Raw genomic sequence first — 27956 nt, forward strand, 5'->3', positions numbered from 1 at the left:
CATTAACATTGGGTGTATTTACCAACAATGAATTTCTTTCATTCCAGAGACTTCGACAGCTTCTTTGACGTCTTGCCTTGACTATACATGTTATATAGTGTGTTGTCCAAACCATTCAAGACGTAGTTGTGACAAAGGTAGTCTCCATTCTTTCAACATCATAAGCAGCTCGCTTATCTTTGTTCGTCTCTTTGTCAGATACAACAGGAGCATTTTCTTGCAGAAACTTTACGAGATTCAGTGTGGTCAAGTAAAAAAACTTTTTTTGGTGTCATCTTTTGAAGTCAACACCGGAAAACTTATCCGGTTTCTCAAAATGTGACGCTGGAACAGTAGGTTGAATAGGGGCAGTAGATGCAGATGCCATCTCATAATACGCAGAAAAAATTGTCTTAAGATTGTTGGGTTCAGAGTACTGTGCAAAATAAAACTGTTCAGTTTGTGTTTTGGGTGATGTTGCAACAAGACTTGAGACAAGACAGGAACAGAAAACTATAAGTCGAAGCTGCAGACGATGGCCTTTCATTGGCCAAAAATCATGTGGGTTCCACATTATTGATGTGGGACCCACATAATTTTTGATGTGTGGTCAATTATTGGCCACACACCTACAATGGGGGTAGGATCGAACCACCCCAAAATGAGTATTTTAAATTTGAATTGCCGAATTCAAATTTGAATATTGAATTCAAATTCAATTTTAAATTATCAAATCCAATTGGTTTGTTTCAAGAGGTTTCGGTGGCCTCTTTGCCACTTGTTGCATTCTTCATTTTTCTTTTCTTTTAATAATATATTATATAATATATAATATTTCTATTCAATATTTTCACTCGATATAATTCGAAGAATTATTGAACACATTATTAATGTCTCATTCACCCTAATTAGTAATCAAGAAATAATTTTATCACAAATATTTTATGAATTCTAAATGAATACACAACCTAATTTTTACAACAGTGTGTTAGGAAAGGAAATAACTAATATAACGTCACCAGCGAAATGAATTTGATCAACCATTTTTTTTAATAAAAAAATTACCTTTTCAAATGTATCCGAGATACATTACAGATCGTTTTAAAAAAAAATTATGATGGACTAAAGTTTAGATGACAAAATACCTCCAAAAAAGGGCCCAATAGCCAATCGAATCTACCTATTGGGCCAAGAGCTTAGTGTCTTCCCTATTTTTTTTATTTTTAATAATTCAAACTTTTTAAGGTAGAGGCAACCCAAAATACATTGGACCTTATATTTGAGCTAATCCAACGACAACGGATTCCTCGTCTTCTCTACGCCTCAGCAACCCTTAGCAGCGCGGGTAAATCTTTGCCGCTCATACGTTTCTGAATTTTTCTTCGATCTGTCGGTCCAGGGTAGGCAAAGAGTTTTCCTGCAGCACCTTCGTCGATCATTCGTTTCTTCTTTGCTCGAAGACATTCGATCTTTAATTTCGGTCAGATTTTCTTTTATTCTAGGGATCATTTGATATGTGTTTTTTTTTTTACTATAATGGTAATATTTAAAACACAAATTATTTGCGGTCGATAATTCGAGGATTTATTTTCTTAATGGTAAGAACTTTTTAATGTTATTAAGATAATGACAAGTAGTCCATCACCAGATTTACGGACCGACAAGGAAAATTCCCAATCTTTCAAACAAAAAGAGAGGAGGAAAAAGTAGCAAAAAAAAATAAAATTGAATGTGCAATCTCTACCGCCGTTCTTCTCAAATGGAAATAATTTGAGCCTTGAACACTGTCAAGTAGTAATCGAACTTCGTTTGCAATTGCACCAGTAGTTGTAGTTCTTGTACGGGCAAGTGACTTCTTGCCTCACCAGCAGAGATATCTAGACTGTATAATCTAGTGATCACATACCTGGTATTTTATGGTTTTGAAAGAATATATGTTTTATATATATTTGATAGAGAAATTATGCAAGAGGCAATGCGGATACATTTTTAATGTCAATAGAATCAGTTTCATTGTGTGAGTGGATCGGGCGTTGGAATTTTGGTGAAATCATGGTTTGACGGTTAATGCATATAAACTTCAAAAGACATATAATATATTTTAATTTTGAGTATCTCTTAAGTTTTACAATTTCAAATACTATCTGCTCTATGAAATTCGATTATAGATATTTGGATAAATTTTTTTGTGTAAAAGTGAGCTCGTTTGATTCAATATATCAAGCCTTTGTATTTTGTTTGAAGTTGGAAGTTTTTACCTCTTTTTTACATTTAATTTTGTTAAGACGTAAGTTGCAAGAAAGTTTTTATGAAGTTTTGGGGTTGTTTTTAACAGCTAGCCACAGTGTTTTGCAATTTGTGCCATTAAATAATCCATGGCCCAAGATAGAGAAGAAATTGAAGAGGAAGAAGAGTATGTTCTGCTTGACCTGGATAGTGTTTCAGCTGACATTGATATTCCGCAGAATGCCCCATATGTTCTTTCTGTATGATTGCTATCTTTCAATCAGTTGTGTTTAATTCATATTTTCTTTTTTGTATATGTTCTGCTAGTTTAGTGCTTGGAAGTTGTGCGCAGAAGCTTTTTCTAATTTGTTCTTTTCCCAATGAAATCTAAACTGTAATTGTAATTTTTTGGGCAAACATTCAATCTTTAATTTAGCTGTTCCGGAACCTATAAAAAAATTGATAGCGGAAAAAGGTGAATCAAATTTAGCTGTTCCGGAACCTATAAAAAAATTGATAGCGGAAAAGGGTGAATCAAATTTGAATTTGGTACGATTATTGCTTCTTTCATTATTTTCTGTACCTCCATGGTGTTGTCATCAACCATGCAAAATACACAACTTTTGGGGAAAATTTTGTCTAACATGTTTGTTAAGGTTTTCGTTTTTGCTACTCCAACCTTGTGTTATGCACATCCATTTCATGAATAATAGCATGGTTATTGCACTTTCTTTCTTTCTTTAATTCATCTTTCTTTCTTAATGTCTTCCCATACTATTCTATAATTTTATTGTTGAACAATAATGCAGGGTCTGGACACGCTCAACCCTATTCTGATTATCGATAACAAAATTAAGTTGGTAAGTGAAATACTCGAGATGTACTGCATTAGTGGGCTTCAATTTAAAGTGCCTCTTTCTCGTATAAGTTTTTCCTTTTCATTAGCAAGGTTTAGTGTTTATTTAATTCTGCTTATTTTGTTAGGAAAAGAGAATTTGTGGAATGTAACTAATTCAAAAGCTTATATTCAAGGGACAAGTATTCGCGATGCATTTCCATTTCAGAAATATCTTAATTTTTAATGAGCTAACTTTTGTATGTTTTTCATTTTCTGTACTGGTTTTTAAAAAGTTCGAAAGAATTGAATCAATTGATATTGTTGAAATAGGTCATGTTATGTAAGCATTCTGGAACCTGTGGCTACCTTTTACCATGATTTTCAGCTAGAAGGTTTCATTATCTTAGTTACCCGTTCATACTCAAATTTACTGGTATTAGGTGCCCTAGTGGACAATGTTATCTGTTGATTTGTGAATCCAGTTCCTAAGAAGCTGAAGTAAGCTGCCTTGAGTCAATCTAACTGCAGCATAAAACATAACTATACAAGTATACATGCACATTATTTAAAATCATCTGGAACCTTCCACAATTGGACTAATTGAATGTTACATCTGCCGCCTAAACTTAATTAATTTTTGTTTGAATGCCACCAGATTGGAGAATATGAAGAAACAATAGGTACCTGCATCATTTTCAAGGAAAGTGGTGAGTCACATTTACAATTTTTCATTCATATATCAGACAGAGCTGGTCAATAAACCCGGTTGCCATTGAGAGAAGATTGGTTCATATAGTGGTGCAGTTGTATATCATGTCATCTCTGATGTTAGTCTTTGGGTAGTGAAACTTTGACCATAAGAATTTTGTTCATGCAGAAGAGGCTCCTATTAGTCGTGAAGAGACGGGGTCATCTGAAACGAACCTTTTATCAAACAAACACATGATGGACCCAAAGCAAACCCCAGCTAAGCAAGTCAATCCATTGGCAAGTCTTCAAAAGGTTTTAAAGTTCCGATTATTTTTGGATGCTGACGATGAAAATGGAGACGATAAGGATGCAAACACGCTATCTTGATTTCCTAAAAAGCATAGTGGTACCTTTTCACCTTAAAAATTAAGGGTTGTAAATGTTGGTAATTTTCACTTTCACTAACATTTAATATTTTCTAAAGTTTAATATTATCAAATTCAACAAATACATTTTCAAAGCATATATACACACGGCAGCACAAAAATATAAACAAAAATTCCCAGTATATAAGTTGTAGGCAAAAGAATATTTAAGGCAACCATTACATTTATGTTCTTGCAAATTCTTATAGAATTTCACCTATTTACCGTCTGGAAATTATCCAGACAGTGAACATGATTTGCGGTTGAGTTCAATTTACTTTTAGGATATTATACCGAATATGTTTCTAACAATTTATATTTGTTCTTTGTGTGTGGGACATCGGGGTACATGATTTTTTTTGTGGACCGCGTATGTGCAAATAATTGAGGACCATTAGATGTAATTTTAGGGTAATATTGTGGGTTAGCCAACTTAGCATCTCAACTATTGTTTGCATAGGCTATTTTGAAATTTGAGATTAATTGTTTCCCACGAGACATGTGACGTTAATTAATGCCACGAGCCACTGGGGCTGGACTTTGTGCTTGGTAGCCGCTCAAAATAACAAATTATTAGCTATTGTAGCCATGTGCATTGAATCCAGCGTTGGTTGAGCTTTGATTTTGCGGGTAAAACGAAGCCATCACGAATAATTGAGCACTATTAATTTCAATTACGTGCTACCACTGATTGCTGTATTAATTCACTCATATCATACCATAATCGGGTGGTTCCGGAAATTATAAGATTGTGGTAACTGGTAAAGGAGTATAAAACCATCAAATCTTATGAATTATTCGATTTCTTTCTCCAAAATCACATTTGCCTATCAAAGAATTAACTCACCTATTCCAATCAGAATGGAATTTTTTTTCTAGTGCTTGGTATTGTGTAGTGTGTACAACGTCCACCAAAAATGCCAAAAGAAGAGGGCCTTGGTTGTTGAAGAAAGTAAAGAGACGCTTTGGAGCTTATTATGTTCACTCAAGTTAAATAAGCAAATCAGGGGTGTCAATCCGCGTGGGTATGGGCCGGGTTATGTAATATATTACTGAAAAATTTCTCAACTCAAACTCAATCCAAAAATGGTCAAGTTCAACCTGATCAACCTAATATATATAAAAAAAAAATCAGGTCATCTATGACCCGATCCCAACCCGAACTCGAATAGTTTTTTCGGGTTAGCTTTTGGGTTCAACCCAAAATTCTAATTCTAACCTGATATTTTTCGGGTCGATTCGTGTCGGATTGACATGTTGAGTTCATTTTTAAAACCCATATAAATCATTGTTATATGAATACATGTTTGACGCGATGTAAATATGTGACATTATTTTTTTTTTTTTTAAAAAAGGATAAGATATGGTTTCATCTGCGCGTATCAAAATCATTGTTATATATATTATCTCTACTATTTAATAATAGTTGAGAAGTTCTTAAAAACTGCTCTCAAGAGGACATCAACTTTTGTTCCGATATTAACCTCTCCTCTATTTCTAATCCATTATCCCACTAAACCTCCCACCAACTCTACCCACAAAAAATACATATAAAAATAACATCTATTTTACACACACATGAGCGTGTGCATTTGTTGTTAGTTATATTATAATAGTTTCACCATTTATATTAACCGTTTTTTGTGTGTCAAATCACACCAAAAAATCTTATCATTTTACCCCGAAATTTTAACACATCTTTATTTTATGTTAGATCTTAAATGACTAAATTATCCCCACTTTTTTCTAATATCCTTATCTCCTTTTATCTATATCTCTTTTTTCAAATTTCATCATTTATCAATTATTATTAAATTATCTACATATTTTTTGCATATTGTTTCACCGTGATAATTTTTTATATTTTTTAAAAATAATTAAATTATAGAGCACGTAAAAATTACGTGCCACGATCGCTAGTATTTATAATGGTTGGTGGCTTGTGTCATTTCCGCAAGCCGGTCTTGTTCAAAGAATCAAGATCACATGATCTTCCTAAAATTTCCCTTGATATCAGCCTTTTGCATCCTACTTGACCATCGAAGTAGAAAATTTTGCATTTGATTCCTCTTCAGTTTTAATTATTTTGGTGAACTGATACATGACCATGAACTGATATAGCCTTTTGAGATTTTACAAAGATTTCATGTATTTTTGGAGGAAAAGAAAAGGATTGGGTGATCTTTCATTTTTTTAAAAATTGGACGAGATGATTAATACAATCATATCTCAAACTTGAGATTTCATCTCAAATTTGAAATTTCCGAGTCACATGATTTCGTTTTCAGTCATATATGTACAATCCTTTCAGATTTGGGCGGGTCTACCGGGTTAAGCTGGATACAGCCCATGTTCCATTGTCATCTTTCGGATCCATTAATTATCTCCAATATTATTGAATCAATCACTAGATTAGCACGTATACTAATAATTTATAAAGCTTCCTCAAAAAAAAAAAAATTTATAAAGCAATGAACTAAATTAATAAACTCCAAGATAGAATATACTCCCATCCAAAATCATAAATCCACTTTTTATATATAATAATAATTACCACTGCATGAAAAGACAACAACGTAGAGGAAGATGACGAGTTGATAAAGTAACTTTATTTCCATATCTTTCTTTATTGGTGGATTTGGGAAGGAAAGTTGGACTGGACTTTACTCTGTTTTCTTTTCCCCCATACATATTTTCATCCAAAAAAAAAAATAAAATAAAACCCAACATCCTAGAATAACATAAATATTACCTTTTTATTTTTTCTTTTCAAAAATACATTTTTTCTCACCGTTTTATATAGCACCCCTCGTTAATTTTAGTTCAATTTAAAATAATTAACATAGTATTTAATTTAAAAATTAAAAATATAATGATCTTTAATTTAAAAATTAAAAATATAATGATAAAAATAGATCTATTTTTTTTTCATAAAAATAATTCTAGATTAAAAAGCAAAATATGCTTATGTGAAGGACGAATTATTCTATGCTACACCTGAAGTATTTTTTCATGTGGTCAAATATCAACCAATTGGATTATCAAGACATATGTCAATTTCCATAAAAATATATGAATCACACGTGACCTAATGATATTGAAATAGAAGAAAAAATACTCCCGACATAAACTAACCCGTGAAGGACATCAACCCACCTTTTTCTCGTGCATTCCCCATAGGTGGGAAAGGCGACGGAAACAATTTTTCAAAAAAAGAAAAGAAAAAGAAAGTGACAGAAACTTCCGCCGGGGGAGGTTCCATCCGTGTTACCCAGCAACATTTATGGGACGGGAGGAAAAATTAATTTAATCATGGATTTTATAATTATAATATATAATAAATAAACTAAATGCACCTGTTCCAGCTCATTATTAAGACGACAGAGATCGAAGATTTGCTACTTTATCATGGGTTCAACAATAATGCTATGCTAAGGAAAGTTCCTATCTTTTTCTTCTCCAATCCTGTGTGTCCAAGGGGAAAAGAAGTTATAAATGGGTTTCTTTTTTTCCACTCGGAGAGCTGAAATTCTTTGGTTATTTGTCTGCAAAAACAAATCTTTCTTTGTTTTGTTCTTGACCATTCCTTAAGATCCCCCAGGGAGCACCCATTATCTTGCAACATACTGTTTGGAAGGAAGTGTAGTTGGGGACTTTATATTTTTTGGATCTGAAAAGGTGTAAACTTGGAAGTCAATTCTTGTCAACAGCAGGACATTGTTTATTCCAAACAAACACACCTACTGCTGGGGCTGGATATAAGGAGAATTGGTAGGACTTGCATCTTTTTTTTAAATACTTTTGGTGTTCGTGGAATCCTTTATGTAGCAATGGAAGCTATGGAGATTCTAGCTCATTGTAGTTATGCAGCAGAGTGTTGATTTTTGAGCTTTTCCATCAAACGGGTTGTGGTAATCTTGTGGAAGAACTTGATTGCAGAGATTTATTTGAATCCTTAGAGGTTGAAGTTCGTGTATTTAGATTGTCTGGATCCAAATCATTAGGAATGTCCGAAAATACCGCGGAGCTGAGGTCACTCGCCTTGACTCCGACATGGTCTGTTGCTACTGTATTGACCATATTTGTTGCTGTTTCGCTGCTCGTGGAGCGCTCGATTCACTGGCTGGGTAATGTGAGTTGCATTCATTTATTCTCTTTGAATCCGCCAATATTGTACTTGTTTTGAATTTGAGTTTTTATGTTATAATAATGAAAAGTCAGACAACTTTATCTAGTTGGTTTTCATAAAATGCTGTTAGATTTCAGATGTAGTTGATTAAGAACAATTTTCTATGCAGGCTTTCATGAAATTTGCCTTTTTAGGATGCAATATTAGTTTGATAATTTTGGTCAAAATTAAGTGGCTTTGAATTAAATTTGTCAGCTTTTGAAAGAGCTTTTGCTTTCTTGTGGTTTCAGTGGTTGAAGAAAACGGATAGGAAACCTTTGCTTGCCGCTGTGGAGAAAATGAAGGAAGGTGATGTCAAATTTTTTTATGTAATTTGAAACCAAATACTGTTGGAAACCTTTTCCTCGCATCTAACTACGAGCGTGTTTTGAAACCTGTCTACAGAGTTGATGCTTCTTGGATTCATATCTCTCCTCCTAACAGCAACTTCAAGCATTATATCAAATATTTGCATACCGTCGAAGTTTTATGATGGTGTATTCGCCCCATGCACCAAGCGTGAAGTCGATGAGGAAAGGGAGAATAATCACTTCAAGGAGGGCAGACTTCTGATGACCGGTCTTAACAGGAACACCTGCCGAGAGGCAAGTCAGTTCTTGAGAAGCAATTTATGTTCTCTTTGGATCATTTAAGGCTCGCACAATGCATAAATGAACAATGTTTCAACACAATTCTATGTTGTTATGTATTGGTCCATGCGCAGTATTGCTTTCATATAGCGTATCTAACAATTTAGTCGTATACACCTTTGTTTTCCTTTCCAAGTTCATATGTGATATTTTCCTCATTTCTGAAAAACTAAGTCTATTGGGTTTGATTTGTCATACAGAATTACGAACCATTTGTTTCGTATGAAGGTCTTGAGCAACTCCATCGATTCATCTTTGTTATGGCAGTCACACATATATCTTACAGCTGCTTGACTATGTTGCTGGCAATCGTAAAGGTAGTATTTTGATTTTTCAGATCACTCATCTACATACTACTCATTGTTGTTTAAGGTAGCTAATCTATTTTTGTTTCAACTGAACATGCTATCTTCCATATTTATCTTTCATTTAATTCTATCGTCTCAACTTTTGTAATTGTTAAGGCCCGGATAGGTAATTATGATGAATTTAGAATCGCATAAAAAAGTTCAAGTTTCTAACTTTTAGTGCCTTTTGCCTTAATTTTTCTCTCGTCATAGGTTCTAACATGTAGGTGTTCATTATTCATGTCAGATTCACAGCTGGAGAGCATGGGAGAATGAGGCTCACATGGACAGATATAATACTTTAAACGGTATCTAGAGCAGTTTGTTTAGTCCTTATACATATTCATTGCTTCTTTTCCCATTTTAATCGATTAAAACTATATCTTACACGAATTGAGGAGGAAATCTTTGCAAGGTGAAAAGTCACCTCTTCATTAGCATGTACTAGCTGATAATGGATGTGAAAAACGTCGAAAATTCCTATAATTTAATGATTAAAATTTTACTAGTGGTTGAGAAGAGAAATTCTAACATTGAATCTCTTACATGCTCATTCTCTCCCGACAGCTAATTCTATTTGTTACCTAGGTGTAGTGAGGATCAAGTGTCAACAGTAGACTATAGGATCAAGACAGTGAATTTCCCTTCTATTAGTCAGAAATTTGGAAGAGTTTAAGAATGATCCCTGTCAATTTCTTGTTTGCAGAAATCGCAAAAGCCCTGACAATGCGTAGGCAATCAACCTTTGTCAGAGTCCATACATCAAATCCCATGGACAGGAATAGATTCCTTGTTTGGGTGGTAAGTGCACTTGTCTGCTGCTGCACTCTTTTTTTGTGGCATTTTCTGTCTGTAAATATATTAATTCTTCTTCTTATGTGGTATGTCTGTTTAAATAAATTGCATCATTGCAAAATTTCTGTATGACACTATGACCAACAATCCCAAATGGCAGGCGTGAAATGGTTTTATGTTCCTAGCTAACCCTTTATGTTTCATTTGGTGTTTTCCTCGTTCATATTTAGCTAAGAAGGATTCTTGATTAGAAACCAACCACCTCATTCTGATTGAGATTAAAATGGTTTGAATGTCCAGACCTGTTTCTTCCGTCAGTTTGGGAGGTCCGTGGTCCGTGCAGATTACCTTTCACTTCGCCAGGGATTCTTTGCGGTATGTAAAAATCAGTGCAAATGGTGAACACGACTACATCTTTATCATATTTTTAAATTTATTTACTCATTTACATTTTGGATCAATGTTGGCTTTGATAATATTTTTTCACAAGGTAATCCATAATGTAAGCACTAAATCAGGGCTATTTGTTGCAAAAGAATCTGAACTCTTTAGGCAATGAAACAGTTTCCAGAAGCAATAAGCTTTCTCACTCGAATTTAATTATTTATTTCACTTATTACCTTTTAGTCATTTACCGCGTTAATGAGATTCAATATGAAGATTTAAAGCCATACAATGTTAAAAATAGTATGCTCTATGATCATCTGTTTCTGGTGTTTTATATTTCAAACCTTGCAGTAGCTCTTGTCATCTTGTCAGTTGTACATAGTAAGGCCTCACATGATTTTCCACGATTGAGTCATTTAGTTTATTCTTGTGTTGCTTTGAATATGTGATGTATATGTCTTTTCTTAAAATTCATCTCGTCCTGAACTTTGACATGATATATATTGATCAAATTGCTTTATTAATTGCAAACTATTCTGTCTTTCAATAAGATTCAGTTCATAATAACATCTCTGTTTACTTTTGGTCATTCTTTTAAATTATGGCAGAATCACAACCTTCCATCAACATATGATTTTCACAGCTATATGATTCGCTCCATGGAGGAAGAATTTCAACGGATTGTTGGTGTCAGGTAAGGAAGAATATCATAAAGAAGCTCATTATTTGAATTTATAAATTTTGTGGTTCTTGTACAACTAATGAAATGCAAAAGAGGAGTAATAGGTTGGCAGAATTTCAAGTATGTACTTTATTGCTATTTGATTGGAATGCAAAAACATAAGAGTCCACGTGTCCTGTTCATCAATGATCTCTTTCATATACCATTTTAATGCTGTAAATCATGGACCAGTCGACTGTAAATGGTTGTCATGAAATGTGTCACCACTCACCTGACCCGGTATTAGTTTCTGCATTCTAATCATTATGTTGCAAAATTGTCATAAATCAGTAGATCTTTTCGAAAACACGATGTTTAGTATATCTGTCTTGATCTATGTAGGCACTTCATTACATGAATCCAGTTTTTTCCTGATCTGTAATTGGTTTTGTGTCTGGTTTTCTATAGGAACTTTGTGACATTCATTTTTTGTTATTATTTACAGCGCTCCACTGTGGGGATTTGTTGTAGCGTTTATGCTGTTCAATATAAAAGGTAAGTGAATTAAACGATACTATATATATATTTTTGTTTAATCTTACCTTTGTTTGGTCAATTTCAAAATGTGTAGCTCAAATCCGAATCACCGCCTCCCTCACATGTCAGGATTCCATGTTGGCTCTTATTTTTTGGCTAGAAATTGGAGATTATGCTCTTATGGGGAAATTTGCACTTGGCATTCTTACATTTGCTCCTTTTATATGGTCTAAAATTCATGGAAAAGGGACTGAAAGGATAATTTGTGTTAGTTTGTCTTTTCGTGTTGCAGGGTCTAATCTGTATTTCTGGATTGCACTAATACCTGTGACTGTAAGTTGTTTTAACTGGCAGTTGAAACTTATATAATTTTTCCTGTTTTATCTGGTTCATTTCTCGAGGGCATTGAGTGATTTCTTCCTACTTGCCACACACAGTAAGAGAGGAAATGCTCTTTTACCATTATTAATTCATGATCTATACTTTTTGCAGCTTGTTCTTCTTGTGGGCACGAAACTGCAACATGTTATAGCAACCCTGGCATTGGAGAGTGCAGGAATAAGTGGGAGTTTTTCCGGGCTTAAGTTCAAACTCAGAGATGAATTGTTTTGGTTCAATAAACCAGAATTATTGTTGTCCTTGATTCATTTTATCTTATTCCAGGTTGGCCAGCAAAATTGTTATCATGAAACCATAAGTTCATCAAAATTCTTGTGATACATATATGAGTACTAATCATTCCATAATACTTGCAGAATGCATTTGAGCTGGCTTCCTTTTTTTGGTTCTGGGTACTCTTTCTTCCTTAATGTTGCTTTGCTTTCTTCATATTCGATTTAAAATAACTTGGAAACAGAACGTTAAGAAAGCTAAGTTAAAGTTGCAACACTAGAAGCCAGTCAAATGGTTTTTTCCTTTTTGTCAACCAGATGGATGTTAGTTCTGATATATCTGTACCTTTGAACACAGTGGCAGTTTGGATACAATTCATGCTTCATAAAGAACCACTTGATCGTTTATATACGTCTCTTTGTGGGGTAGGCATAAATTTTTAAGTTGTTACGGATTTGACCTTCTGTTATCACCTTTCAAGTCTTAGACTTTGGCTTCTGTCATCAGATTTTCTGGACAGTTTTTGTGCAGCTACAGCACCTTGCCACTCTATGCACTTGTCACTCAGGTATTCAGCATATCAGACAATCGTAGTAAAATCGAACATTGAGTAAACATCACTGTATGTTTTTTATTTTCTTAGATGGGAACAAACTACAAAGCAGCCTTGATTCCAAAAAGAATAAGAGAGACAATCCATGGATGGGGAAGGGAAGCTAGGAGAAGGAGAAGGCATGGCCATTTCACTGATGATTCCACTGTGCACACAGACACGAGCACAGTCGCATCAGTCGAGGAAGATGAAGATGATAATCAGTTGCCAGATAGTCCTGTATTTGCTGCCGAAAAAGGTGCAGAAATCGAGTTGCAACCTCATGCTGTTATTAGCATTGATTTGCCGGTTGCTGACCAGAGTTCTAATCAGATTGGTACACCTTTCTTTCGGCCCTCGGCTTCGGTCTCTTCCCCTTCTTCTTTAAGAATTTTGCCAGAAATGATACCAAGGTCTTCTTCAATGCCGAGATAAAGTAATGGATAGGAAAATTCAGAATCAGATATATAGCAGTATTCATATAGATATGAATGAATAGCTCACGGTTTTGCATCTTTATTGTTAAATGCTACCAGTCAGAGAAGCTTAAGCAGATAGACAAAATAGATTGTAAAATATCTATATAATGATTTCAAGAAACCAGTGTTCTTCAATTTATTTTGTAGCGGACACTCGACAGGGCAACAATTTGAAACTGGTGAGCAAGAAACGACAGGGTAACAAGTTGGAGGCGGTGGACGTAGGTGGAATGGATAGATAGATGAATGAATAGCTCACGGTTTTGTTATTTTGTCTATTTATTGCTAAATGCTTCCAGTTAGAGAACTTAAGCAGATATAGAAAAGATATACTGTAAAATATTTATATAATGATTTCAAGAAACAAAGTATTCTTATTTTTCAGCATATAATTATGACAATTTATTTCGAAACCATACATGAAAAGAACTATTGTATCCAGTATTTTTTCCCACGTATAACCTCATTGCTATGCAGAGTTCACAGTTTAGTTCATGGACTCATTCTTGGAAACATCTTCCCGCATTTGTCCATTTGAGACAGGCTCGTTCTTACTATCTATTACGGACTTCTGTTCGAGCTGTTTCTCTTAGTCAGAATAATTGGGCTTTGATGGAGCCTTCGAGTCAGGCAAAGGTTGCGCCTGCACATTGACTTTTGCGCTTGCTGGGGACTGCGAGTTAGACCAATCTTGCGCAGCCACTTTTGGATGCCCACAACCCGGCGGGCACTCGACGGGGCAACAATTTGAAACTGGTGGGCAAGAAACGACGGGGTAACAAGTTGGGGGCGGTGGGCTGTAGCAATCACCCTGGTGATTTCCAGTACCACCACAGGCGTAGCCGCAACCACAACCTCCGTTGCCCCCACAGTAGCCGCCACCACCTCCACCACCACAGCCAAAATTCCCGCATCCACCACAATAGCCACCACCACCACCACCACCAAAATTTAAACACCCGCCACAACCTTCATTGCCTCCGCCACCGCCACCACCTCCACCTCCAGAACAACGACCACCTTTGCAGCCAGATTGCCACTTGGAGTCACCTAAGCTGGAAATACCATCACTACTTTTGAGACCAGTACCGGTGCTTTGCGTAGCCAGAAGAGAGCGTAAAAAGTTTGGCTTTTCAACATGCGCAGAGTCAGTAAGCACCTTACTAGCAGAGCAGAAGCTCAAGCATAACAAAACCAAGAATCCCACTTGTGCAAAACCCATAGCTGTTTCCATTTGAGAAATATTCTTAGTAATTTCTGATCGATGATGTGAAAACATATACAACGATCGAGCTTTATATAGTGTTAGAAAATCAGCCATTTAGTACGAAATTTCAGCAGTCTTTTGGGTGAGCACTCTTCATTCTCTTCCCACTTCTTGAAGCATTTAAAACTCATGATATATCGTTGCATGGATACCGGTAGTTTCAATCATTTACTATAATAATTAATAATTAATTAATCCCAGAGTTCTAGTTTTTTTCCATCTTTCTTGCGTTATCTATGTTAAAACACAACAAAATGAATTTTCTACTCCATATTCAATGAATTTTAATATTTTGAAATTTGAACTGAGAGATAGCTAAGTGTAAATTATGTGATGGAAAAGTGTGTATAAAGTACGAAAATGCTAATAAATATAAATATAAATATAAATATATATTTTTAATCGATATTGAGGGTGAGGATGTTTAGATGGTCTTGAACCCAACATTTCTCCCAATTGTGAGAGATTGATGCCACTTAAGCTAACAAGCCTTGTGCTATTATCTATTTCTATTAGTCTAAGCAAGAACATCACATAAAAACAACTTTTGCTATATTAATGTGAATTTTCAAAAATATCTCTCGACTTAATTAAAAGGAAAAAATTATTAACATATAATTATTCTTAAAAATTTATAACTTCTCATACATTCTTTGACCTATTTTCTACAAACGGTTTTTATGTTTTAATAATTTTATAAAAATCACAAACATAAAATATTCATTTATTGCATTACACGCACGTATGTACAAAATGATTAGATATTAATTAAATTAGAGTGTATCATAATAATCACTTTTGGACTAACCAAATGTATATTTTTCGAAAAACGTCAAATCCTTTTTAAAGTTGGTAATTAAGAATATTTTTTTTAAATAATTGCAATAATCTTGTTTTTAGATAAATATTTGAAAATCGCTTTTTTTATATAAAAAATTTGGGTCATTTGAAATACATTTGAAAATCTATAAATTCGTGCTTTTAGAAAAAAACAGTTATTTTAACTTAATTAAGTGCTTTTAAAAGCACTACAACCCCTATCCAAATACATATAAAGCAATTATAAAAGCACTTAAAAAAAACACACACGATCATTTTTCTTGTTTCAGCTTCTCCAAACACACTCGTTGTTGATAAATCCACAATAATATCTACACTTTCATAATAATTAGGCATTCGGAGATATATACAAAGTGAAACGAACAAGGAAATGCGCTAAAGGATGATTGTAGTTTTTGGTTGGTCATTGTTGAAAACTTATATGCATACACGAGTTAAAGTAGACTATTTATTTCAAAAAAAAAAAAAAAATTATCTCATTACACATATTGGGTTTCATCACCACATATCCATAGTATGTGTAGGACAAAATAAATATTAAAACTTGTTTGCAAACTATGAATCCCAGCGTCGAACAATTTGAAGCAAACAAAGTAGTTAAAAATGAAAAAGAAATAAAAAAGAAGCATGAATTCAAGATGATCTGACCCGAACAGAAAAATATTTGTAGCAACCGCGAAGTTGATCTCTTGGTGGGGAACTGGGGAAGCAGGAAGAAAATTATCAAGCAGTAGGATAACAAATACTGATGCCAGAGAAACTCTAGCCCTTCCAAACTTTTTATTAAGTCGACGGAGTTGGATAAAGCAATTCGAGTACACAGAATCAAGTAAAGCTCAGATATCAAATCAGAAGTGACTGAGTCTTATCAGGGGAACTGAATGGAAGTAATAAGCTTATTTCCCAGCATCTGCATCCCTCAAGGATTGGGACATCATTTTCTCCCTATTTTGTAGTTGTCTTTCAGCAGCTACCATATAAAGGCCTGAACAAGTAGATGACCAAAAGATACGAGGAAGTCAGGGAGATGGAAATAGATGTGGATAATGTAAAAGATAGTTATTCCACCTCCCCAATAAGAGTACAATGTACAACAAAGTGAAGCTTATAACATGTTCAGTTCCACGAATCAAAATATACTCATAAGTTTACTTCATCGAATCTGTTTTACCGTAACGAGAATGTGAGAAAGGGAAAAATAAGTTCTCTGACGGCATGACTAACTAGTCTGGAATTCGACACACCCACTAGTCACGACTTCTTTGTTTGTCTAAACCGCCAAATCCTTGCTGATTTTGCACTCCAACAAATACGGGTACCAATATGGTATTAAATAAAAAATTTATTTTTCCCCCAGAAATGTCACCCGGTCAAGTGACCATATCGCAGGTGATCTTGTTGAAGTTGAAAATTTCTAAAATCACTCAACATGTCAGGACAATGCCAACAATATATTACCCGAAAAACCGGTTGGAACAAATCAGCAGTTAGAGACATATAACATTTCTTTTAGAGGACACATATCAAAAGCCAATCATCAGACAGTAACAGCCATAACTGCAAAAAGCATACGATTGTCATAAACAAGATTGCTCAAAGCAGTTTCTTTTCAAGATTCATGGAGTATACTCACTTCACTATTACTCACTGCACGGTAAGTAACATAATCAGCTCAAAAGGTATAATCTTTGTCAAAGAGCTAATCTTGATTGACAAATACGCATTAAGCGCAAATCTTACATTCCCTAAAAATATTAACATGAAATACAATTCGGACTTTGGTAAAACATACGGATTGAAGCAGCAATACGATTCAAATATGGATTCTAAGACATCATGCCAACTATCATGATTCGTGGAACATTTTCTGAACAAACTAAAATCTAGAAAATATACATGACCGAGGAACATACCAATAGCACTTCCAATTGCACAAAGCCAAAGGATCTTGGATGACCATTTGTCACCAATGACTCCTCGGTCTCCGAATCCCATATTATTCTGCAAAATTTATAATATGGTGAAGCTGAACATAACCGTGGGATGACCGAGGAACATACCAATACCACTTTCAATTGTACAAAAATCATTGAAAATCAATTGTACAAAAATCATTGAAAATTGAATATTATCTTACGTTGCTGTTAGCAGGCACTACGGAGACGATGGGAACCGGCGATGGTGGTGGACGTGGTGAAGGCAAAAATCTGAAATGGGGTTTTCGGGGAGAGCCATTCCATTCCTTGGAACAGAGTCACAAAAGTCGCAATGCGATTTCCGACTTCACTAGGCCGCTTTTTTTTTTCTTTTTTTTTTTTAAATGCAGATTGAGAAAACTTCAATTTCGAGATTTCAATTTCCAGTATGATAGTAAATGTTAGAGGATTGGTCGTTTACGAAGATCTCCTAGATATATTTTCGTCAAACAAGATAATTTCATGTATATTTACTTATTTAGAGTGAAAAAAAATACTTTTAGCATAAAATATAATATTTTTTATGAATCAGGTTATAAATCCGCCTCACAAAAATTTACTCATGTGAGATTGTCACAAATAAATTTATATATATATATATTTGTGTTGAAATGAAATTTTATCCTCTAGTACTCTCAAATATACAGGCGAACAGGTTTTTCACACAAATTTACATTTAATAGTATCATTTTTTTTTTTTGAGATTTAGTTAATAGAGGTAGTACATAAAAAAAAATGCAACTAAAAGTAGAAATTGTACTATATATTTGTGCCAATGGAAAAAATAAAGGAAACTTATATAGTTGAGACAAAGGTAGTATGTATTTTATCGGTTGCAAAAGCCCAATGTACTGTCATTTCTCATTACATAATTTGCAACAATTTAAATTTTTACAAAAAACTTATCTGAGATGTTTCACGGGTCAATTTCGTGAGACTGTACGACCAAGCACTTGTCGTCCTTCAAATAATTGGAGGACTGCAATCAATGAGAATCGAACTCACGACCTTGACTTCCATACCAATTGTAAGACCGAGCGTTTGCCGCTTTACCAAAAGCTATAGCTGGTGGTAATGGTGCAACTCAAATCTTTTAAACCGCATAGCAACTCAAGCGTCATGATTCGATCGCTCTACCACAAGTAGAGACAATTATTACACCCAACGGAGACATGTTTTCTATTTGGATTATTCATGAAATATAATATTTTTTATTGTAAATATGAGCAAGGTTGACCCATATCACATATAAAAATTCGTGAGATTATCGCACGAAAGACCTCAATTTTTTGTGTTTTCGGTGCATATATTTGTATTCATCTCACGTGTTTAATATATTTAACATTTTTTTTCTCTCATCAAGTACAAAATTAGAGGTACTATGTAATCGATGTAAGTGTTAAATATATAATAGATTAATGTGAAAAACATAAATCACATATTTTAGTATCTGAAAATCCAAAATTCAATACTTGGCAGTAGGAGTGTTCATCGTTCGATTCAGTTTTAATTTGTTTAATTTCGGTTCGGTTTTTCGGTTTTCAGTTTATGAAAATTGTAATCCGAAGTCAAACCATTTTACTTCGGTTCGGTTCGATTTTGTACTATAATGAACCGATTTATACGGTTCGTTTTGATCTGTTTAATAGAGTAAACAAAAAAAACTTGTTTTACTTCAAAGGCATTGGAGAAAATAGAGAATTAAACAAATAATCAAATTTGGTCATTTTAATTTTTATAGTTTCCCTTCTCTTTGTTTCTTCCAGCACTCTGTATTTTCTCAAGGGACAATTGCATGTGAGATTTAATGTCAAGGAATCTACAAGAGCAGATAATTTCTTTCCTTTCTTGGGTTTTTTTTTGGGTGAATTGGTATTCAGTCCCTAAATCCAAAAGCAAATTAAGAATCAGTCTCTTGTCAGAAAAAATTTGTTTGCACTCCCTGGACCCACATTATTTTACTCGGATAAAATTAAGTACAAAACATTGAAAATATGGTACAAATACAAGATATTTGAGCACTAATTGTTCAAGATCTGAGTACAAAAATACAATTTTGAGTATAAAATCTAAACATTTTTATTAATGTGAACTTGCAACATGTGTTTGAGTACTCAAAAATCATATATTTGTACCAGATCTAACACATTGGGTACTCAAAAATCACATATGAGTACCATATTTTTAATGTTTTGTACCGATTTTCCTCCAAATAAGATAAATGTGTTATTAATATCAATATTTTTTAGTTCTAGAAAATCATATATTTATACTAGATCTAACACATTTGATACTCAAAAATCATGTATTTGTACCATATTTTTCATGTTTTGTACCGAATTTTATCCGAAACAAAACATGTGGGCCCAGAGCGTTTAAACAAAGTTTTTTTCTGACGGGGACTGATCATTAATTTTTGTTTAGGTTTGGGGACTGAATTATAATTAACCGTTTTTTTTTCCTTGCGGTGAAATTTTAGTTTTATAATTAATACTTTTTTAAACAAATTTCATCGTGAGAATGTAAATGTCACTACTCTTTCACAAATTCAATAAAATCCGTTTCATTTCAAAAAGCTAGTAGTCTAGCGTCAAGGATATATACATAAAGTTTCTTGGTCTTTATTCCATCCAATATTTCGCTCTAATATATTACAATAATACATGCTTTTGTTATGGTCATTTTTCAATTTATCATCATCCTCTGTATCGTTTGATACATTAGATAAAAGTGAGATGAGACACAAATTTTTACTCATCTCATGTTTCTTTCATTTTTTTGTTAACCCAATGATATCTCATGGTCCGGTATAACATTAAATGTAGGCTTGACTACAAATACCTCTTAACTCACGGTATTAGTGGAGGATGAGTGTATATAAGTGAAATTGTGTGAAATTGACAATGGTAATTAAGAGAACAAACACAATAATCCTACAAAATAAAAAACATACAAAACAACATATTATTCATATATATGTCTTACTCATCCATATCTCATCATGTTTTTATTCATCTATCGTACATCTCATCCACGATACCAAACGGTATCTTACTATACATTATTTGTTATAATCTCGTGTAGTGTCTAACAAATCGGATGGGAGAAATTTACAACAATTATCTGCAAATTAATCTCATCTAGATCTAATATAGCGATTGCTAATCTAGACAATAATGAAAATGAAAAATAATTATCTGCAAACATAAACCATAATAGAATAATATTAAGCAGTCATTAAGTGAAGTTTGAAGAAGCTACGGCGGACGGTGGTCGTGGTCGGTGGACGGCGGATTTGGTGAGAGTGAGTGAGGGCCAGGCAAGCAACGATGCGTGAGAACTCTAATTTGAAAATTAATTTTCCAACTAGGAGAGGAGATTTAGGACTAAAAATAAAGTGTATTAAAAATGGAAAAACCAACTAACCCAGGGACTAAAATGTAATATAACATAAATTATGACGGGTTCGGTTATTTTGGGTTTCTTATGTATAAAAACTGAAATCGAACCGAAAAACCAAAAAACTCAAAATTTATATTCAAAACTGAACCGAAAAACCAAAAAATCGATCCAAAAAAACCAAAACTTTAATTTCAATCGGTTTTTTCGGTTATATCAAAATAATGCGTACCTTAAATTTGGGGTTGGCAATTGCTATATATAATATAATAATAAATAAATAAATACAAATGAGTATAAAAATAAGTAAAGGGCTCACATGCCGGGGTCCACCGTACACGCAGGGAGTGTGTAAAACCCGTACTCGGTTGACCCATTTCTGACCCGGTCTTCTTGGCTTCCTTCCACAAGAAGCAGCATACAGTGAGTGGCAAAAGGCACTGAAGGAGAAGAACTGATTCTTTCGCTGATTCTTGAAGTAAGAATTTGATTTTTGGCAATTTGATTGATCTTTTATATGACATTGATTGTATCGAATTTTGTTTCTGCGTAGCATTGATGCTTTTTTTCGTCTTTTCTTGATAAAACTTCTGTCAGAATGCGCCAATCGCCATCAATGGCATTGCATTTTCTAATTTTGGTGTGCGTTAAAGGAAAGAAAAGCAATTCCGTTTCTCGAAATTTTAATTAAAGATGATTAAAATTTTCGTTTAAATATGGAATGTGGAGACCAGTGTATGAAATTATTTGCTATGAAAATGGTCTGAAATATCTGGAAAGATCGGATCTTTTGTTAATGGCTTCAGACACCCACCACACACAGTAATAATTACATCCGAAATTTGTGCTTCAATGATCATTTTAGAACAATGTGGTTATATAGAAGTATGATGGTTTACAAAATTTAGATTAGATTTAGATTTAGATTTGAGTTGGTACAAACCAACATTGAGAATCGAAAATCACGTTCAAATGCAGTTATTGCAAGCCACATTAAGTCTTGTATCGTGCCTTTCTCACCTAGAACTCTATAAACCGGATGCATCTTGTTATTTATGAAATGATATAGCCAGTTGATCTCATACCTTTATGATCATGTTTAGTTATTGATATCAAAGTACAGTGTTATTTCGTTGCTGAGTTTATTAGAATGCTTTAAACAAAACAAAAGAAAAAAACATAACTGGTGGCTCCTGATTCTATTACCAGTTAAAATTCTGCGTCCTAGGATGCATGTGGTCTGTGTATATTGTTGCCTCCACTTTCTACGTGTCATGACCGACAATTTCTTGTGTTGTCTCATAATTGTTTGGCAATTTCATTTTACCAGTTTCATGATTTTTGGATCAGTGTATAGATAAAATATTTGAGATTGTGGCTCTCATATCTGTTGAATTTTTTATTGTGAATTTTATGTTAAAATGAAATGTGTTACTATTCATGAAGGATGAAACTAGAAGTGCCTTCTTCCAGCTCTCTGTACACTGATGATGACCAGAAGAATCTGAATTATTTGCTTGAAGCTTTTGGTTCTGTGGTTTCTCTAGAGGACATTGCTTCTGCGTATTGTCAAGCTGGTAGGGACGTAGAAGTTACTACCAATATTCTCTGTAGCCAGCAGGACAGCACCGTTGGCTCTTCTACTTCGAAGACCCTGGAATCAACGGAGAGCGCAGCGAGTACATCTTCTGGATGTTCATCATATTACCCCCAAGAGAATGCTGTTGTTACTAGGTCAAAGCCAAAAAAGAGTTCAGCATCGATGGGAACTGTGTCTTGTGTAATTGGAAGGCAATATATTACACCTAAACCTCAACCTAATGAATCACATGAGAATCATAAACCACCAAAATTGAATTCAGATGATTTTCCGGTGTCTGAGATCTGGAAAGAGAATGAGGTGTTAGAGACAACGTCAAGAGGTGAATCCATGAACCATGACATGGAAAAATTTCTCTTTAAAATGCTTGGAAAAGGATTCCAGCTGGACATGAGTTTAATCCATGATGTTGTTGGTAAGCATTCTTTCTTTTATACTCTTATTGTTAGCTTGGCTGTATTTTGAAGTACTCATGTTTCTGCCTATTGTTGGTACAACAAATAAAACCTGGAAATGATTGTAACTTGTCTTTTATTATGGAACTTCCTGTTCTGGTCTGACTGTAGTGCTTGAACCTTGTGAACATAATGACGTTGGCTCCGACAATTTGTTTGTGTTGTTTTGCAACAGTTATGCGTTGAAATCAATGAGTAAGTGACTGGGAACTCCCAGAATCCCCATTGGACTTTGTCTCTAGCAAATATACACATCCAATTTTAATGAAATTAGTTTTGCAGTGGAGGCTCGACCTGATCTTTCTTGTGGCTTTTCATCAACTTTACGTGCATAGAATAAGGTTGCCCAGGGTTTTATCACCAGTATATTGGCCATATTTGTTGCATTTTTATTATGTTATTATTTTATAAGATTTTTCGAAGTATGATTGGAAGGCATAATATTTTGTTACATCAACTCAGCAATGCTTTGGAGATTGTGTTGTTACTCTTAATGCAGTCTCCTTTTTAAAGTTGAAGTGATCTCATCAACTTTCAGGCTTTGGGTCTTCTCGGCACCATCTAGATGTTACCCACCTTCAGCTTTCTCTTAAAGTTTCTTTCTGTTTTATTATGATTCTTGTCACTTCGCTTATTGTGAAGTTAATAAAACTGAGTCCAGGCAGCCTTTAATTATTGAGGAGTTACTTAGTAAATTCTAATTAACCCAACTTCAATTGTGGATGAGCAAGTCTTTTATGGCTGTTATTACTTTACTTACTTTTGTAAAATGATGTTTTGATTTCCTCTTTTGGTCACCTTGTCGTCTGTAACATTGTTCAGTCATCTACACGCATTAAATTTTTAGAATTCGAATTTAAGAATACTCGTCTGCACAACCTGGTTCAGAACTCTGAATGTCTCTCTCATTTTAATGGTTCTGGAGCATAGTTGATGATTTCTTGAAAATCAGAGCTCTGAATGTTTCTTTCATTTTGATGGCACTGAAGCATAGCTGATGATTTATTGAAACTATTATCACCAAATATCTGGGGTACAATAGTGCTTTAATTGAGTCTTTCTATAGTTTACCCAAACACTCTTTGTGAAGAAAATGGAGTATTATTATTATTTTCTCTAAGTTCACCTGCTTTAACTCGGATGAAAGTAGCATCTCATTGTTCCATGGCTTGACTTTGCAGGTCAATGTGGATACGACATGCAAACAGTGAGTGCCTTTTTGTTTAACAACACATGCAAACCTTTTTATGATCTGAGTGAAATTCAGGTTTTTTGGATTGAAATTTGAGAATATGAAGGTCACTGTTTATGCATCTATCCAAATTAAGGCTCCGCTCCATTTTTATTTTATCGAATATACGGCTTTATTGTTCCTGTGATATTTCTATCTATTGGGTGGACAATGACACATACTGTTACTTGGTTTAAGATGGCACATCATACCGACCTATTCCAGCTATTCGAGAACATAACTTATTTAATTATAGAGATGTACCATAATATTCAGCCTCATCATTTTACTGGTGCTAGAATTATATTATGGGAAGATGCTCCATACACTGTCATTATCAAGTGCATTTTAAATGCGTATTTTTATATTCTATCTTATTATGCGATGGATTCTAATTCAGTTCTTCCATATGCAGAGCGTTGATAAACTTCTTGATCTTTCTGCATCGACCCTAGAGAAGAGTGACGATGTTGTTGACGTGGCTTCTGGAAATGTGAGGAATACCTTTCTGCGAAAACCTTTGTTGGAGAATGTCATTGTCAAATGTTGGCATCTACTTTTAATTGCTCTGTCTCTTGAGCAGATTGCGTCTTTTTGCAGGAGTACTAGATCTCGTAATAATAAATTTTTTTCAAAGGCTGCACTTTATTCGAGTTTTTTGGTAGTGTTTTATTTTGTTGCCAAAATATTGTGTTTCTCTGATCATATTTTAATCACTTTTACCTCCATTAAACACGTGATACATTAACCAGTTCAGTTGATGTATTCAGTTAAGATGTCATCCATGTGTTTTGGAAGTTACTACGTTCGATTTATTACATGCAATGTTCTTGAAATCAACTGATTATAACTCAATTATTTCTTTTCATCATATAACTGCACCTTTCAGAATATGGAGATTAACGTAGACCTGGCATCCATGCAATCTAATGGGAAATCAGTTGAAAGTTATTCTGTAAGGTATGGTGTTTGGGTTGTTTGGATGTACTCTTGAAGGTGCTATTGGAGAAATCCTATTTTTCCACGGCATCTAAGAACTAGATAACCTTTTAGCTCTGCACAAGGTTGTGAATGAAACTAATTCTTTCTACGCCGTTCTTGTTAACTTTCAGCAGTTCAGATGAATTGACACTACCTCATGGAGGGAAGAAAAATAATGACATCCAACGAGAAGTTTTAGAGTCACTGTTCAGGGTGCCTGGCGAGATTGAAGAAAAACCAGATTCTGCTCAACCAGTTAGACGGCAAACTCGGCGATCACCATATGGTAAGGTCGTGACCAAACCATTGGAGGAAAAACTTTTTGAAGATTTTACTTTCATCACAAGACAACCTGTCAATAACAGAGGCAAGTACTTTTTGTGGCGTGACTGAGAATTAAAATAAATTTCTTTAGAAAAAGTTAATGTGGATTTTAGGTTTTGCATTTAGAAGATTTGGTTTAGTTGTGGCCATTGAAACGTCACCTTTCTTATATTCTCCGCTAAATATTTGTGATAATTGATTTGTCTGTGTCCATTTCATTCTCGATGAGTTGCTTGATTTATTGTGGAGTATTCTCAATTTACTCCTTGTCTTTTCAAATTAAGGAAAACACAAGTTTAGGTGAACTTTTGGCCTTATGAGTTTATAATACCATCAATACACAAGCTTACTGAAACAATTATTTTTGAAAGCTTCAAGAAGGAAACTTCACACTTGATGTCTTTGATGTAATTTTCATGATCTGTATCCTCTTTCACTGAAGACAAGTTTTTTCCATGCATCTCGAATTACCTTTACATCCACCGAAGATTACCTATACCATGTGATTATGACAAACATTTATTTATATTTTATTGGCCAGGTAATCTTAAAACAAACTGAATACTTTTCCACATATTTTAAAATGAATGGTCATGTAAGAATAATATGTTTCAGATGCTACGTGCTAGACAAGACCGACATATTTTGTTCCTTTTTTTGGCCATCTCATCCATGAGGGACCGTAGTATTGAAGCTCGCCCTATCTATTTACTGTTATATAACTTCTGGCGATGTCACACACACTCAGCAAACAAGATTTTGATTTCTCTTTTCTGTCTTTGGCATACATATGTTGGTTAATTAGGTTATGAAGAAAATGATAATGAATATGAAGAATTGCGCATAGCTGTGAAGGAGTATTGGACAACAATGAAAGATTACTATAAAGCTGTAAGTTCTCTCTCTTCCAACTTCCTTTCGCTCATCGTGAAACCCCTTCTTGAGAAAGTGGCTAGCATGTCTTACCCTTATTTTTCTGCATCACAGGGCTGTCAAATTGTATTTTTAGATTTAGCCTTTATGATTCTTTGGATTAAAGTTAGCATTTTTCTACAGGCTGTTGACGCTAAAACAAACGGGGATGATGAGAAAGCACAAAAGTTTCTGGAAATGGTATGCTGTTTGCATCCTAAAACGATTGTCCCTTGTTACCATTGTCTGGGGGTGCATATCATATTTTGCTACTTGAACTGCCAAGCCCTGTTTTCCCTCAATTACTGTAAAATATAATCCATGAATCTCTTGCCACATCACCCCTTTTGGAATAACTTGTTGACACCTCTGTGTTAGCTGCTCTTTGATTATTCTCTGCCTCTTTGAGGGCTAAGGTTTCAGATTTGAGCTTTTACTCTTTCATGATGAGACAAGCTGTATATGCTGTAAGAAAGGGAAGAAACTTGCTGCTAAAATTTAATGTTACATTGTTATCAGAAGGCAGGAATCAAGTTCTGACATTTTTTATACCATCCCTCAATCCACATTCAGTTGTATTACTTACTCTGCCTTTTTTAAATGCTTCTTGTCATTCATTTTTTTGTGGAGATGATTTCAGGGTCACTTTTTTATGAAGAAAGCTCAAGAATCAGATGAAAAATCTGCTCAAAAACTTACTGGGAACAGGTTAGAGGAACGCCCTAAAGATTTCTTCTTTGCGTTTTTTGTATTTTTAACTAATTGATAAAGGTCGTAATTTAACATCCCCTTTCGCCGGCAGTGATGAACAAGAAGAATTTTTGCTTAACATGCATTATCTTGACCCTAAGGATGCTGTGAGGCATCTTAGACTTAACTTGACTTCTTGGAGTGGTATGCCATGTGAGTCTTCAATATTGAAGGTTATTTGACTATTGTTTTACATAATAATTTTTGTTCTTAATTTTATTTTTTTGCCAGCTTTTTCTTGCCTGAAAGTTGTTGTTGGAACCAATGGGGAAGACGCCAAAGAAGGACGGAGGAAACGCCTGGTATGATCTTTTATGTTATGTTTAATGATTGAATACTGATTGATTGTTGAATTCTGTATATATTTTTCTGGTGCTGATACATAAAGAGTATTTATAACATCTCCTTCTGATGCAAAAATAAATCATCTTCCACCACTCTGCTACAGATTACCAAGCTTCTGGAGAGGGAGGGGATACCATGGACTGAAGAAGGAAATGGCTGGATAATTTCAATCCGAATAGACCAGATTGATCCAAAGAAATTAAGTTTTGCTAATAAATAAGCTATTTCATTTTTTTTTCCTAGTTCAAATTATTATTTGGGAGATTTTAAACTGTGGGTGTTTTTCTATTCGACATTGGGAGAGAGCTCTTTTCCATAAATTCTTCTATTTTTTTTTTTTTACTCAAAATGAAGTTTGAAGAGCTCTTGATCAAGTCTCCGGGTCCATTTGCATTCACAGTTGGTTTATATGGCAGACTGGCAGTGATATTCTGTCTGTCATATATTGAAAGAAGATGCAACATGTTGATGATGATTAATAATAATATCG

The 27956-nt window shown here is 34.3% G+C and overlaps 4 protein-coding genes across 8 annotated transcripts; 3 read left to right on the forward strand and 1 right to left on the reverse strand.

Annotated features, from left to right (window-relative positions):
* The first annotated feature begins 1245 nt into the window (after positions 1 to 1245).
* Positions 1246 to 4307, forward strand: LOC140866079 (uncharacterized). Of its 2 annotated transcripts, none has more exons than XM_073270953.1 (5): positions 1246 to 1459; positions 2315 to 2465; positions 3015 to 3065; positions 3699 to 3750; positions 3921 to 4303. In XM_073270953.1, exons 2-5 carry the CDS (start codon positions 2355 to 2357, stop codon positions 4118 to 4120), a joined length of 414 nt encoding a protein of 137 aa, XP_073127054.1. In that variant the 5' UTR covers positions 1246 to 1459; positions 2315 to 2354; the 3' UTR covers positions 4121 to 4303. The 2 variants fall into 2 exon arrangements, with proteins under 2 accessions (XP_073127054.1, XP_073127055.1); XM_073270954.1 differs by lacking the exon at positions 1246 to 1459 and adding an exon at positions 1485 to 1873 and having other exon boundaries at positions 3921 to 4307.
* Positions 4308 to 7517: 3210 nt separating this feature from the next.
* Positions 7518 to 14743, forward strand: LOC140863093 (MLO-like protein 11). Of its 2 annotated transcripts, XM_073266251.1 has the most exons (16): positions 7518 to 7929; positions 8098 to 8290; positions 8578 to 8635; positions 8732 to 8931; positions 9177 to 9293; positions 9571 to 9631; positions 10030 to 10124; positions 10419 to 10493; positions 11114 to 11199; positions 11672 to 11721; positions 11996 to 12036; positions 12196 to 12366; positions 12459 to 12494; positions 12673 to 12740; positions 12823 to 12883; positions 12959 to 14743. In XM_073266251.1, the coding sequence occupies exons 2-16, from the start codon at positions 8165 to 8167 to the stop codon at positions 13340 to 13342; spliced, it is 1629 nt and encodes a 542-aa protein (XP_073122352.1). In that variant the 5' UTR covers positions 7518 to 7929; positions 8098 to 8164; the 3' UTR covers positions 13343 to 14743. The 2 variants fall into 2 exon arrangements, with proteins under 2 accessions (XP_073122352.1, XP_073122353.1); XM_073266252.1 differs by lacking the exon at positions 7518 to 7929 and having other exon boundaries at positions 8146 to 8285.
* A 1486-nt stretch (positions 14744 to 16229) lies between these two features.
* On the reverse strand, positions 16230 to 17798 carry LOC140863095 (uncharacterized). Its single transcript, XM_073266256.1, has 3 exons — positions 17631 to 17798; positions 17407 to 17494; positions 16230 to 16478 (listed from the first exon to the last, which is right to left on the reverse strand). The coding sequence occupies exons 2-3, from the start codon at positions 17486 to 17488 to the stop codon at positions 16390 to 16392; spliced, it is 171 nt and encodes a 56-aa protein (XP_073122357.1). The 5' UTR covers positions 17489 to 17494; positions 17631 to 17798; the 3' UTR covers positions 16230 to 16389.
* A 3395-nt stretch (positions 17799 to 21193) lies between these two features.
* LOC140863094 (putative nuclear RNA export factor SDE5) lies at positions 21194 to 27806 on the forward strand. Of its 3 annotated transcripts, none has more exons than XM_073266253.1 (12): positions 21194 to 21346; positions 22315 to 22883; positions 24105 to 24130; positions 24570 to 24647; positions 25044 to 25114; positions 25267 to 25502; positions 26265 to 26350; positions 26516 to 26572; positions 27012 to 27079; positions 27174 to 27274; positions 27353 to 27423; positions 27570 to 27806. In XM_073266253.1, the coding sequence occupies exons 2-12, from the start codon at positions 22316 to 22318 to the stop codon at positions 27684 to 27686; spliced, it is 1479 nt and encodes a 492-aa protein (XP_073122354.1). In that variant the 5' UTR covers positions 21194 to 21346; position 22315; the 3' UTR covers positions 27687 to 27806. The 3 variants fall into 3 exon arrangements, with proteins under 3 accessions (XP_073122354.1, XP_073122356.1, XP_073122355.1); XM_073266255.1 differs by having other exon boundaries at positions 27174 to 27265; XM_073266254.1 differs by having other exon boundaries at positions 25270 to 25502.
* The last annotated feature ends 150 nt before the right edge of the window (positions 27807 to 27956 follow it).

The sequence above is a fragment of the Henckelia pumila genome, chromosome 4 (genome assembly GCF_033568475.1).
Source record: "Henckelia pumila isolate YLH828 chromosome 4, ASM3356847v2, whole genome shotgun sequence".
NCBI classification, from domain to species: Eukaryota; Viridiplantae; Streptophyta; class Magnoliopsida; order Lamiales; family Gesneriaceae; genus Henckelia; species Henckelia pumila.

Coding starts and splice junctions, on each gene's coding strand:
- LOC140866079 (XM_073270953.1), top strand. CDS start 2,355: ATGGCCCAAGATAGAGAAGAAATTGAAGAGGAAGAAGAGTATGTTCTG. Junction 3,066..3,698: donor TCGATAACAAAATTAAGTTG/GTAAGTGAAATA, acceptor GAATGCCACCAG/ATTGGAGAATATGAAGAAAC. Junction 3,751..3,920: donor CATCATTTTCAAGGAAAGTG/GTGAGTCACATT, acceptor TTGTTCATGCAG/AAGAGGCTCCTATTAGTCGT.
- LOC140863093 (XM_073266251.1), top strand. CDS start 8,165: ATGTCCGAAAATACCGCGGAGCTGAGGTCACTCGCCTTGACTCCGACA. Junction 8,291..8,577: donor CGATTCACTGGCTGGGTAAT/GTGAGTTGCATT, acceptor TTGTGGTTTCAG/TGGTTGAAGAAAACGGATAG. Junction 10,125..10,418: donor ATAGATTCCTTGTTTGGGTG/GTAAGTGCACTT, acceptor TTGAATGTCCAG/ACCTGTTTCTTCCGTCAGTT.
- LOC140863095 (XM_073266256.1), bottom strand. CDS start 17,488: ATGGGATTCGGAGACCGAGGAGTCATTGGTGACAAATGGTCATCCAAG. Junction 16,479..17,406: donor TGCAATTGGAAGTGCTATTG/GTATGTTCCTCG, acceptor CTACTTGTTCAG/GCCTTTATATGGTAGCTGCT.
- LOC140863094 (XM_073266253.1), top strand. CDS start 22,316: ATGAAACTAGAAGTGCCTTCTTCCAGCTCTCTGTACACTGATGATGAC. Junction 24,131..24,569: donor GTGGATACGACATGCAAACA/GTGAGTGCCTTT, acceptor TTCCATATGCAG/AGCGTTGATAAACTTCTTGA. Junction 27,424..27,569: donor AAGGACGGAGGAAACGCCTG/GTATGATCTTTT, acceptor ACTCTGCTACAG/ATTACCAAGCTTCTGGAGAG.